Genomic DNA, 13149 nt, shown 5'->3' with positions numbered 1-13149 from the left:
AAGACTTGTTTGGGGTCTCTTCAGATCTAAAGGAGTTTAGTTTTTTTTTTTTATTAGGATGAACATCTGAACCAGGATCTATTGACGACCAGATACTCACCTGCAGTTACAGGAATCTGCTCAGATCAACTTGTTTTTACCCAGTTATTGGTTCGTTAAAGACCCAATAATGTCCAGGGTCTCTCCAGACCTAAGGGACGAAGCTCTCTGTGGCTTGTGTCTCAGCCCCCCTTCCCTGCTCAGAGAGAGGTTTTCCAGTCGGAAATAGTTGGCTTCCTTTAAACCTCTTTCAAACCATCCGTTGTTTGGCTAAAATGTGGACACTGTTATCCTCTAAGTCCTTCAGTTGTAGGTGGACCCCTGACCTTAAAAACTGCCTGTGTTCCATCTATGTTCTAGCTTTTGTCTTTTTTCTTTTGTTTTGTTTTTTTTTTTTTTAACTTTAAAATATGAACTTTGACATCACATTTTCACGAAACAATCTAAAAGCAATTATCTTGTTGCCTGCTTTGTTTGTTGGCCCATCCATCCAACCTCGACCTCCTCACTCACCTCTGCAGTTTTGGTGCAATCATCCTCTAATGCCCCCTGTCGTAACCGCACCACAAATACCGAAGTGCACGACCACCGCACCGTTACGCAACAGCAAAATGTAACCGCTAGACGTGATGAGCAGCTTGCTTCCCCCGTGTCAGCCCCTAAAGGTTTCTAGGACATGTCAACAGTGTTTTTTGTTTGTTTGCGTGTTTGTTTCTTTTTGGATACCATGACTACAGTCACAGACAAGTTTCCAGGACAGATTTAACAACATATTAACAACCTGCGCTCGTTTTATTAACGAGCTCTCCAGCTAATCCACTCTCAAATTGCTGTTAAGATGATTATTTAGATGATTTATAGTTTTCCAACTTTCAGACAAGCAGACAAACATGTTGGTCAAACTACAAAGTTTGTATGAATTACCGTACCTGCTGTATGGCCCAAACCTCTAAAACATCTTCCCTTTTCTGTCTATACGTCTAGAAAGTGAAACAAAACACCTCAGGAGAAAAGGGGAAGGTGACATTTAGATTCGGTCCCGCAGCTCGGAGCGGTTCTTCACACTTCTTTTTATTATATTCACCAGAAGATGAAATACGGTTTGAAAAAAGTTGCTCAACGTTGTCCTTTTTCTGGTGTTACACGCCAGCGGCTCAGCACCAGGAGCTGGCGGCACGTGTGCTGTAGTTGCCATGGTGACGACGGGATCATATATGACTTTTTTTTAATGTCAGAGGACAAATACAGGATAATTAGGACCATTAGGAACTGGACAATATATCCCGTGTACCCTCCCTTTATCTGAACTGGCACAATCATTATGAAACGTACGCTTAGTTTGATTACAAAGACCCTGCTTTTCTTTTACAGTGCGGAGCAAGAGGCCCCACGCAGGTATGGACAATTACTCCTTGAGATTTGCGTCATGAATAGCAGGCTAACAATGAGCCAAACTAGAAGCTGCACAAATAGTATCGATGAATTATATGTGAAAAGTGTGTCAGGAAGAAACTCACAGGGGTTCTTTGCCGAGGTTCACGTTTCTTTTTCTAAACCAAATTTTAATTCAGGCTTTATTGATCCACAAGGGAAATTCCTTGGTCACAATAGCTCAGGTGCACATAATAAATGATAAAATCTAATAAAAAAAAACACTCATGAAACCCATAAGTAAAAAGAAAAATAGGTGTAAGCTAAAAATGATAATAATCATAATAATAATAATAATAATAATAATAATAATAATAATAGTATAAATAATAAAATAAATAGAATAAATAAAAATACTATAGTATATGCAAATAAAAATAAATATAAAGGTAAATACTAATAATATGGATGGGAAAAGCACTGATATGGATAATAATTTAAATAAAAATAAATATAACAAATGTTTTTATTTTTGACATATAATCTAAATAAAATCTAACTGTATTGTAGTACTTACACAGATGGAGGAAGCTATAGTCTTTCTACTGTACGTCACGGAGACATTTCTGTCTAAGGGGAAATTCGAGGTCTTCATTTCCTCCTGACCTGATCTGGACCGAACGTGCAAACTTTGGCGCTAACTTGTCAGCAGGGGGAGACGCTCACACAAACAAACAGCACTTGCCATCCACATTTTGAGCTGGCCCTGGTCCTGGAGGACTCCATTTAGTTCCGTCTGGAGAAAGTTAATGGTTTCCACGCAGTCATCAAAAGCTCAGCGTGGAGCCAATTCAGCAGAGGCCTCTGTTTTCGCTTCCTGGTTTGATCTTGGCTGTTTTGTTGGCAGTGGTTAGCCCTACCGCTTATTTTATGAATGCACTCAGTATTACGCGCTGTTTCATTTTGACCCGTTTCACAAGTGTTTTCTTTAATGGATCTGTGTGTTGACTGGCAAGGAAAAACGTAATCAGGCTGCTACACCTCTGTTGATCGTCACTAACACTTAGATGCATTACTGCTGCTCTTTCTTTGCTTTCTGCAGGATTTTAGTGAGTGTTTGTCGCCATGCTGAACGTCCTGATGAAGTTCTGAGTTCATACAACAATCTGCAATTACGTTTCTCCGCTGATCTGGATGATGGATGATGGTTGAGGTGGTGGCGGTGGTTGGGTGGATGGGTGGGTGGGGGGGGGACACTGAGGTTGCTTTGTGGCTTCGCTCATCAATGCAGACCATTGTGGAGAGGTTACATCATCAGCAGCACATGCACAAAGGCCGGTAAAACATCGAGCTGCACATCTTTGATGACCTTTCGTTGGAAACAGTCTGACCCAAGTGTCTATTACCAGGACTTTTATCTTATCGGCTGAAATGAAAATGTCTTTGTCCCGTTTCATCTCTCATGCGTTCGTGCATGAACATTTGAGGATGAAAAGCCGGATTTGAAGGTCTGCAAATGGATCATGTCTATTATTCTGTTCACAGCTCACGTTTCTGAATTAGCTGCTAGGGATATCAGCACATTTTTGTTTTCTTTATTTTCTATACATTTTATTGGAACAAATCATATTATAAATAAAGTAAAACAGTATGAGATGGTGAAGTAATCATTTAGTCTTTTAAGCTGCTCAAAGTTTGGACTTCACTGTGCGTACTGCATGTATGTTCATTGCTTTACCCTTTTCAGCTTCATTTCTGGCCTCCATCTCTGACGTCACCGCAATCACCAGCTGGTCGTTGTCTGACAACCACGTGGCTCATGTGGCAATTATGACTAGAGCAAAAAGAGGAAGTCATGTGAGACTGTTGGAGAGCAGCGAAATCAGCAGAGGTCAAGGTGGGTGGGTGGGTGAATAGATAGATTGATGGAAATAAGTGAGTTGAAATAAGTGAAGGAGGGGTTAATAAGTGAATGCAAATTATTCTGCCACCCATCAACAGCTTATATCTGGAATAAAATGAGCTCTGCTAGAATAAAAAAATATATTTTCTTGTTTTTATATCCATTGATTTCTTTATATCCTTATTGGCCTCCGGACTCACTATGTGCAATAATTTCCTGCCGTGCAATCAGAATCAGAATTACTTTATTGATCCCAATGGGAAATTACTTTTCGTTACAGCAGCTGCTACCCAAAGTGTACCAGTGTTAAGAACAAAGAGCAATGTAGGCAATGAGAATAAGTAAGTAAATAGTGTAGTAAGAAGAGAAATATATATAACAATATGTACAAGCGTAAGTGAACCTGTGTTCTGAGTTGTTGCTCTATAATAACACTGAATATGTGGTATTGCACAGCGGGAAATTGCACAGAAATTATTGCACATGGTGAGTCCAGAGTCCAATAAAATATAAGGAAATATGTACAAGTATATGAAAATGAAGTGGACATGAGTTATTGCACAGTATCAGTACAAATATGTAATGTATAAATATGGGTTGTGCACACCCAGAGTGAGGAGTTGTACAGGTTGATGGCCACAGGCAGGAATGATTTCCTGTGGCGCTCTGTAGTCTCTGTATTCTATATTATTACAGAGCAAAAACTCTACTTTTTTACATTGATGCGTGTCTAATTTCCTACTTATTCTTACATATTCTCGTTGCCTACATTGCTTTTTGTTCTGAACCCTTTGAGCAGGAGCTGCTGTAATGAAAAGTAATTTCCCCTTGGGATTAATAAAGTAATTCAGATTCTGATGCGGCTCTTAAATCAGCAGACAAGCAGACTGATTAAAAATATGGAGGATATTGAGGCTAATGAACCATGAATAAAAAATCGAATTTAAAATGAATCTGACTTTATTGTTTCGTCTGTGTCGACGGTTGGCTAGGCTAGTTAGCTGGTGTCGTGTTAGTTGCTAACTGCTAGCTGACTGCTAGCCTGCTGGTCGTTTTCTTATTTATATTTATTTATTTATTTGTTGTTGTTGTTTTCAGATAGACAGGGCTTCTAAATGTGTTTTGCCCCGAATATTGGTACAAAGGAGAAATGTTGGTTGACATGTTGCATATCCCATCACTTCTTACCGCTGTTGGCTAGGCTAGTTAGCTGGTGTCTTCTTTTTGGTTGTTAGCTGCTAGCTGACTGCTAGCCTGCTGGTCGTTTTTTTTATTTTTATTTTTTGTTTGTTTTATTTATTTATTTATTTTTTCCAGTTGGACAGGGCTTCTAAATGTGTTTTGCCCCGAATCTTTGCACAAAGGAGAAATGTTGGTTAACATGTAGATGCATATCCCATCACTTCTTGCCTACTGCTGTTGGCTAGGCTAGTTAGCTGGTGTCTTCTTCTTGGTTGTTAGCTGCTAGCTGACTGCTAGCTTGCTGGTCCAGTTGAACTGGGCATCTAAATGTGTTTTGCCTCGGATCTTGGCACAAGGGATTTAACATCCCATCCTGTGTAATAATAAATTTTGTCTTGCTAGAAAACAAAACATGAAACTATTGAAACTAATGCAACATTCATTTAAAGACAGGAAAAAAGGGTTTGCAATAAATAAATAAATGAATAAAATAAATGATACAACAGTAGAAATAAGGACATTCAGTGACTCAAAGCTCTGGGCTCCTAGAGGACCACTACTACCAATAAATAGAGGTTTGGACATGACTTTGTCTTTGTCTTTGTTTGGGTTTCTTTCTCTCACTTTGAGCCTGGCAAATAACTCAGATTTACACGCACACAAACTCTAAAAGCTGCTGTTCCTTATTTATTGATTTAACTCATGGTCATGTAGACCAGTCTGCTGCTGGTCTTTCTGGTTGTTCACTTTCCCTTCTCAGTCACAACTAAACTAAACTTTTTGACCCCCAGCTGTGCGTCAAGTGGGGGTCAAGTGCTTCATAAAAATAAATGAACAATTCAATAAGTGCATTTATTTGCTATCAAAAAATACATTACAGACATTTAATCTGCTTTCCTAACTACCCATTTTAGTTTTTATATTATTCGTTACAAAACATGTTTATTTATGTAGTATTTCGTCTGTGTTTTATCCCAAACTTTAGTCTTGTCTTTTTACATTTCCATACATTTTCATTTTTGCATTTCCGCTTCAATATAAAAATGCTTGGTTTCTTTGAGGCCTGTTACATGAGAACAAATTCACAGCTTAAATGTCTGTTTAGTTAGACATATAAAAACTAATTTCGTACTGTAAAAGAAATAATAAAACAGGCATCAAAACCAATGAATAAAACAAACACAAGTAAACAAATTCAAAATTAAGCAAAAGACAGAAAAGTACAGTATATACAGATCTATGTCTGTCAATACAATATACTGTCATTATAACCCAACCTAAACATTACAAATATTAACATGGAGACACAATAACAAGGACCTTCACTGAGAAAGAATAGCACAAAGGGAACAATAGATATTCCCATTTATTTCTTAATCAGTGATAACAACCAGAGTCAACATGGAAAAAAAAATCAAACCATAAAATACAGTATTTACCACAATATAATTTTGCTGCATTTTACAAGCTAGTATTCACAATGTTGGTTTATTAACACTGATGTGTATGACTTATGAAAGGTCACTTGATGTGGTCGTATAACCACGTTTGTGAGATTTCAGTTGTAATGATATTTCATGACACTGAGTGTAACAGCTGTTTGGATCTGATTGAGGATGGATCAGTGGATCGGTTCAGCCGTCTCCAGAGTAACGCAGCCAGATCGACTAAATCCCAAGTTAATAATAATAACGACAACATCAGTGAACGTTTGCTTCCACTTAGCTGTGCCTTTGCTGCAACATCCTCAGAGATGTGGCGAGTGTATACAAAATGAGGTACGGTTGCATCCGTTTGCAAGGCTGACTATAAAATGTGCTACAGATGTGCATCCAACCCAGATGTACAGATGTAAACTCTGATTAGTGTCTAAGTCCTTCATGAAGTCTGAGCTCATAAAGAGACAGGCAGGGGGGTCTTGGTTGGTCTGCGGTCCAGGATGTTGGGCCCGTTCTTCGACGTGGACCCCCAGCAGACGTACACCATCCGACCGTGGACACAGTTGCTACTGGTGTGCGTATCTCTGCCCTTGTTCTTGATCTTGCCGTGATTTCTGTCCCCAGACAAACCAAACGTCTTCTTCTGGCCGCAGCCTCGCTCCCGGAGCTGGATGTGGATGGGGTGCTGGGGCTGGTGACCCGAGGTAGAGCGGACCCCGACCCGGTTTGCCCCCAGCTTGTGGTAGAATGCCAGAACCAGGCTGCGAAACTCCCGCTGGAAAGTTCTGTTGAAGTAGAAGTAGATGAACGGGTTGTAGATGTGGGAGCTTTTGGCGAAGAGGGCAGGAAAAACGAAACCCTCGGGGGCCATGTACCTGTTCCCCTTGTGGAAAATGAAGAGGAAGGACACGACGGCGTAGGGGGCCCAGGCGATCACGAAACCCAAGCTGATGCAGAAGAACATCTGGAAGAGAAAAGGTGATAAGTTTGTAGTTTAGGAACTCAAGAACTTGATGAATCAATTTTGCTGATGAACCCTAGTAACATGAGCGGCACATTTCCTTGGTAACGGTCCTCTTTTAGAAAAACAAATCAGTGGTCATGTGGTCAAGCAGCTTAAAACATCTTCTGTTGACTAATCTCCAACAGTCATGTGAATATAAACAGGACATGAGGTCATTTTATTCTGTTTAAAGCTTTCTAAGTGTCTGACCTCATAATCAGCGCCATTCTTTTGTTTCTATGGCGACACAGACAAAATCGTTTACTCTGTTTGCACACATTACTTAGACAATATTCAATGTGGTCGCGATACGCAGCACTGACAGTTATTTTTTAGTTATTTCAGCCATTTATTAAAATACATTCTGGTTGCAGTTATACGCTTTATCGTGAATCATTTGCAGCTTGGAGCCAAATTAATATACTACCTCAATATACTTCAGATTTTAAAATAAATAAATTACTCTGATATCTTGTGTTCTTTATGAAGCTATGATTTGAAATACACTACGTTTTTTACATATTAGGGTATTTACACAAAGTATCGGCATCGGATCAGTTTCGCCGATACCAGTCTGAAATTTACTCAGCATCTGATCGGAAAGGAAATCTGTGGTGTCGAACATCACTGGTTTCCAGAAGCAGCTGGATTAGTATTAAACCATACTGAGAAAAAAAAATGCACCATTGGAAATAATCCCTGGAGTTGGTCTCAATGAAGCTTGGACAGAAAATGTCACTGACCTGTTTGTGTTCAGCGGTGGACGTTTAAAAGTCAAGTTATCTTTCAACAGCAAAACATTGTTACACACATTGGTAACTGTAGAGCTATGGTAACCAGGTATCACTCCTAATCCCCCTAATTCCTATCCTTGAAAAAGATTCCCTTTTTTTGCCAACAGTGTTGTTTGTGCACAGCTCAAATAAGGCTGCAAGGCTAACCACTGTGTCACAACGCTATCATCCTCATCCTTTGTTTAAAACAGCATCAAACGATGTGACAAAGCACGTTTTCTTTGAAAGCTTAGATGAGAACAACAATTGCCTGAGCTTTCAAAATGAACACACGGAGGGAGGTACAGCTGAATGACAGAATGAATGGGGGGGGAGAAAAATAATGCAGACACTTCTACAGAGAGTAAAAAGATGTACGACCTCAGCAGTCAACATATCTGGACGCAGGATAATCAGTTAGTTATGAAAACGTCTCAACAGTGTAATTAGTTCTCTCTCTTTTTATTCAAATTAAATGCTGAAGAGCACTGTTACTGTCACTGAAATCATTGCAACAGAGAAAGGAGAGAGGTCAAGTAGATGGTGTGTAGGGGGCAGATGTAAAATCCGCGACACAACTGTTACAGTCTGTGTGTAGCTTTCATTTCTATTTGTTGGTAAAAACTGGAGAATTTGCATCAAAAAAACATAATCACCTGAATGCCAAGATATGGGATTTTTTTTTTTTTAATAATAAAAAGAACAATTTATACAACTTCCCTCAGAGACAAGTACTTGCAACATCACATTCACAACATTTTCATGTTGTGGCACATTATTTACTGACTGTGTATTTTAAAAATATCAAAGATATTTTAAACTTAGATTAAGATGTACAATAACAAAATATACAATATAAAACACAATAACTTAAATGATATTATTGTATATACTAGGTAATGGAATTAGTTTTGTCAGTTGAGTCTTTCAATTAGGTTGCCTCCAATGACGTTTAAGATCCAACAGGTGTCAGTACTGAGCAACACAGTATTACTACAGTTTGGGTAATGTGCTGCAAGGCTTCACAAACCTCATCTACTCATCACTAGTGCCAATCTTTCAATGACAGTAGTAGACCTGACAAAACTCCTTAATTATGTTACAAGTCTTTTGCATGACCATTTAAACATACAGTGCTGCTTAAAAGCATCCACGCATGTTGTTCAGCGTCTGGTGTGACCCTCTCGTTGAGCAGTAACAGCAACTAAACATTTCCGGTAACTGCTGATCAGTCCTCAGGTCAGGACTTGATTGAAATAACTTCCACTAGCATCACATCAGTTCTTTCTTTGATGGTTAAAATTAGGTGCACGTCTGGCTACATGAGCTAAAAATGGAACTTTACCCAGCGCTTTTTTTAAGGCTCGCATCAAGGCACGTCTTAAAGGAGCCAAAGCTAAAACCCGAAGCTCACCATGGAGAGCCGCTTCTCGGTGTGACGCAGGTTGTTGCGGATGCCTCTTGCCGACAGCGAGTAAGAGAAGTGGGACACCTTGTGGAGGATCCGACACTGCGACACCACAATGAGGAGGACGGGGACCAGCGTGAAGCAGGCGAACGAGCAGATGACGTAGAAGGCGTCCTTGGCTGAGGTGTGGTAACCCCTCCAGGCGATGGTGCAGGAGAGTCCGTAGGGCTCAGGGACGTACTCGCCCCAGCCGAACAGAGGGAAGCAGGACCACACTGTAGCCACCACCCAGATGGCACAGCACACCAGTCGGATGTTAGCTTCATTCAGCCACACCGCTGCGAAGAAGAAGCGAATTAGAGATGGTATATCGTGTCTCTGCAAATACGTCAAGGAACAGTTTGACACGTTTCTTATTGACTTTCTAGCTGGGAGCTTTTATCCTCTGAAGCTTGTCAATTAAATGAAACTGGCAGCCCATTAGCTTAGCTTAGCGTAAAAGCTGGAAACAGTGGGAAACTGCTAGCCTCACTCACTGGGGGGGGGGGAAGGAGAGCGGTGGCAGCAACCATCCATACATTAGCAGTATTTTTATGTTCTGCTTTTATGTTCCGCACTTGGAAATATCCCGGGCGGGAAATGTGCAAGACGGTTCCCTAGGCAACCAGAGGCTGTGACGTCCACTAGCAACCGACTGCCAACTGCAAAAAGATGATTGATGAAGAGCAAATCTCTTTATAGGTGGATGGATTTGACCTCTTTCATCTCTTCATTCCTCTTCACCAGGATTCTTTCAAATAATAAATGTTACTGCATCTTAATCCAACCACTGTGGAACCACGGCAGCTCGTTCAAATCCATATATGTGCTGGAGTGAAACTTTCTTCTGAACAAAGAACGGAGCAAGGCTAACCCGATTCATCCTGTTTCCAGTCTTTATGATAAGCTAAGCTAAAGTGGCTGGCTGCCTTTTAAAAACAGAATTTAAGACAAAGCTGTTAACATCTCTAATGCAGGTCGTCACACTTTAATTACCAGCTCATTCTGAAAATGGTCACAAACGTGAGGGGTTTGTGCAATTTCTGACTACATGACTGCAAATAATAGAGCATTCGACCTGTATACTGGGTTAACTGAATAAAATCTTGAATTGTGTCACGTTTATTTCCCCCCCCCCCCCCCAAGTGTTTTTCACTGTATCTGTACACAGAAGATGCAGCGTCACAAGGATCAGCTGCCCCTAAACTCTTCTCCAGGTATCACCAGCGCCTGCCCCCACCGTAAGCCAGGCTGCAGCAGGTCTTCAGGTAGCGCAAGACGCTGATGGCGGCGATGGTGAACATGCCGCACAGGCCGAAGATGTAGCAGCCGAGGCCGTAGTAAATGCACGTGACGTTTTCCCCCAGCCATGCGTGGTGAAAGGAGGACAGGATGGAGAGCGGGTAGAAGCAGACGCAGCTGAGGAAGTCGACCACGGCCAGGTTGACGCACAGAAGCTCCGAGCCCACCATCTTCTTCCTCCTCCGGTAGCAGATCACCAGCACCAGCCCATTACCCACAATGGAGAGCAGAACTACATGGAGGAGAGGAGGATGCTCACACATTATATGTACAATTAGATCTTAAGTGCTGGTGTTATGGACTCAAGGTGTGAAGAGTGGCATCTTATTGCACATCTCAAGTCATGCCCTTGTATCTGTACACTGTCAAGTGTGGCTGATTAAGACAATTAAGCCCATGAACCATGTGTAGTGTTACTCCAAGGCAAGCAGGGACGAAGCTGGATATAATACCTGGTCCTTCAAACGGCGACGACGCCAGATCCTCCAGTATCTGACTTACACACATGAGGATTACACAACATTTCTACACCGAAGGCAAATCCAAACACGTGACTGGCACAAAACCGAGCTCGACAGGCAACAACCAAAAGGATCACTTCCACAAGGTCACCACAGCCACAAATAATCCATGCCAAAGAGAGCTGTTGACACCCAAACAAAATAATCACTTCCTTAAAATCCAAATTAACAACAACAACAAAGGAGAGTCACAGCATGATCACATCTAGTAACTGCCTTCACGTAGCTACTCCCACCTCAAGGACAAATTAGGTAAAAAGAGAATGCTACCATGTGCTATCAAAAAATGAGAGATCCTCATTCCCAGCTACACAAGCCTAGAACGTGGTTTCCTCTCTTCCTGAAATTTTAAACAAATAGACACCGACTTAGCTTTCTTCGGCTTTTCCAGCCTTGCCAGCCACCACTCTGGGGTTATCAACACCAAAAACAACCAAGTAATGATGGATGGTCACAACAATACACAAGGGCTTTCTACATCTTTCTACACCAGGAAATATTAGCTTGAACTACACTGACTTATAAGGTTACAAGAACCACCATCTAGTGCAAGATAAGATATATATATATATATATACATATATATATGAGGTATATATTTTTTTAGATAAGATTTTGCATTACAAAAAATAACTGTATATTTATCTGCCTTATAGCAATAAGAAAATGAGGTATAACTGGTGTATTATCTTGCACGTGCACACAAAACATAACTAATGCACAGCTGCAACGATCACCGAATGTGAAAAAAAGCAATAAAAGACAAAAAGAAGAACATATACACTACTAGTCAAAGGTATATACGTTTTAATTATGATAAGATTTCGCATTTGTTAACAAAATCAACCGTATATTTATCTGCCTTATAGTTATAATAAAAAAAAAAAAGGTTGCTGCAAAACATAATTAGTTCACAACTGCAACTAATCTGATATAAGCCCTTCACGTGAACAAAGCAATACATTTAAATATGCATCAGATATAAGTGTTTTAGAAACTGGTTACACTTAATAATAAAAATAAATAAAAGTATTGTTTTTGATGAAACGTCAAGTACGATTTTGATTATTGTGGGTCTTTCAGTCAATAAAATGCTATAAAAGAAGCAGAAATTGTGTCTGTGTTTAAATGAAGAGTAGATGCGCATACCGACGGAAAGGATGGCCAGTCCCACGCATCTGTCAGCAGCCGGGCTGAGTTTGGACGTGAAGGCAGAGACGGTCAGGTTGTCCTCGGAGGAGTTCAGAGGCATTGGAAATAGAAATAGCAGTCCTCGGTTCGGAGCGAGTAAAAAAAAAAAAAAAAAAAACCCGATGTGTCCGTCAAAATGAGATGTCAGCGCGTGGTCCGACACTTTCCTTATATGCAGGCAGATGTGTCGCCATGGTAACGCCAAGCTCCATGTTTATCCGAGGAGAGGACCCACTGGTCCACGAGGCGTGGACACATCTCACTGACGGCTCTCTCACCTGGTGAGAGCAACCAATGAGGATTTTTTTATTTATTTATTTTTTTAAATCTTCTCATTACTTTTCCCACTATTTTCTATTTTTAGCAGAAACAAGATGTGAACACATTGTTGACATACTTATCACTTTTTAGTTGACGTTGTTAACCATTTACTGTTTTGAAGCTCAAAGTGGCAGCAGGGTCGTTGCCATTTTAGACGAGGGCATCAAATGCGTGTTCCCCCCAGGCCTGTAGGGGGCACTGCACTAACTTTAAACCACTGCAGTGGAGGAAGTTTTCCTGGACGGTAACAATGATGCAACTCTGCACATTCAGTCATTTCGCGTACCACACCAAACTAGGTGTGGAAAAAGTTTTCTGACTGAGTATAAAACAAGAAAGAAAAAGAAAGAGGAAGAAGAGAAAGGAATGCAAGATTGTGAGAAGTGAAACAGATCACGGATAGCTAACTGAATGCTGGTAGACTAGCATTAACTATGGAGGAGAGACATTTGAAAGAACTTTCACTAGCTCTTTTTTTTGTTTTGTTATTTCACTGACGGCTAACATCAGTTAGCATAGCTAGCAGAGCATTGTCTCCAGCTTTGTCTTTTTCCTGTGACCAAGTCTACTGTAGAAACTTTTGACCCCAGCATACCCTAGATATCTTCATCCTCTGATCCAACTGGTTAGATAAAGAACCGTCAAATGTGGAGCATG

General features: G+C 40.6%; 1 protein-coding gene across 2 annotated transcripts; it reads right to left on the bottom strand.

Moving 5' to 3' along the window:
• Nucleotides 1-5333: 5333 nt before the first annotated feature.
• Nucleotides 5334-12251, bottom strand: opn8c (opsin 8, group member c). 2 transcript variants are annotated; one of them, XM_047574007.1, is made up of 5 exons: nucleotides 12130-12251; nucleotides 10398-10691; nucleotides 9125-9456; nucleotides 6810-6898; nucleotides 5334-6719 (listed from the first exon to the last, which is right to left on the bottom strand). In XM_047574007.1, exons 1-5 carry the CDS (start codon nucleotides 12230-12232, stop codon nucleotides 6389-6391), a joined length of 1149 nt encoding a protein of 382 aa, XP_047429963.1. In that variant the 5' UTR covers nucleotides 12233-12251; the 3' UTR covers nucleotides 5334-6388. The 2 variants fall into 2 exon arrangements, with proteins under 2 accessions (XP_047429963.1, XP_047429962.1); XM_047574006.1 differs by having other exon boundaries at nucleotides 5334-6898.
• Between the last annotated feature and the right edge of the window lie 898 nt (nucleotides 12252-13149).

This window comes from Mugil cephalus, chromosome 21 (assembly GCF_022458985.1).
Source record: "Mugil cephalus isolate CIBA_MC_2020 chromosome 21, CIBA_Mcephalus_1.1, whole genome shotgun sequence".
Lineage (NCBI taxonomy): Eukaryota > Metazoa > Chordata > Actinopteri > Mugiliformes > Mugilidae > Mugil > Mugil cephalus.
This window is presented reverse-complemented; position numbering and strand designations above follow the sequence as displayed.

Excerpts from the sequence above, each read along its gene's own strand:
- opn8c (XM_047574006.1), bottom strand. The coding sequence starts at position 12,232 with ATGCCTCTGAACTCCTCCGAGGACAACCTGACCGTCTCTGCCTTCACG. Across the intron at positions 9,457-10,397 it reads CTGCTGCAGCCTGGCTTACG|CGGTGTGGCTGAATGAAGCT; the intron begins GTGGGGGCAGGC and ends TCTTCTTCGCAG. Across the intron at positions 6,899-9,124 it reads CCGAGAAGCGGCTCTCCATG|ATGTTCTTCTGCATCAGCTT; the intron begins GTGAGCTTCGGG and ends TTTCTCTTCCAG.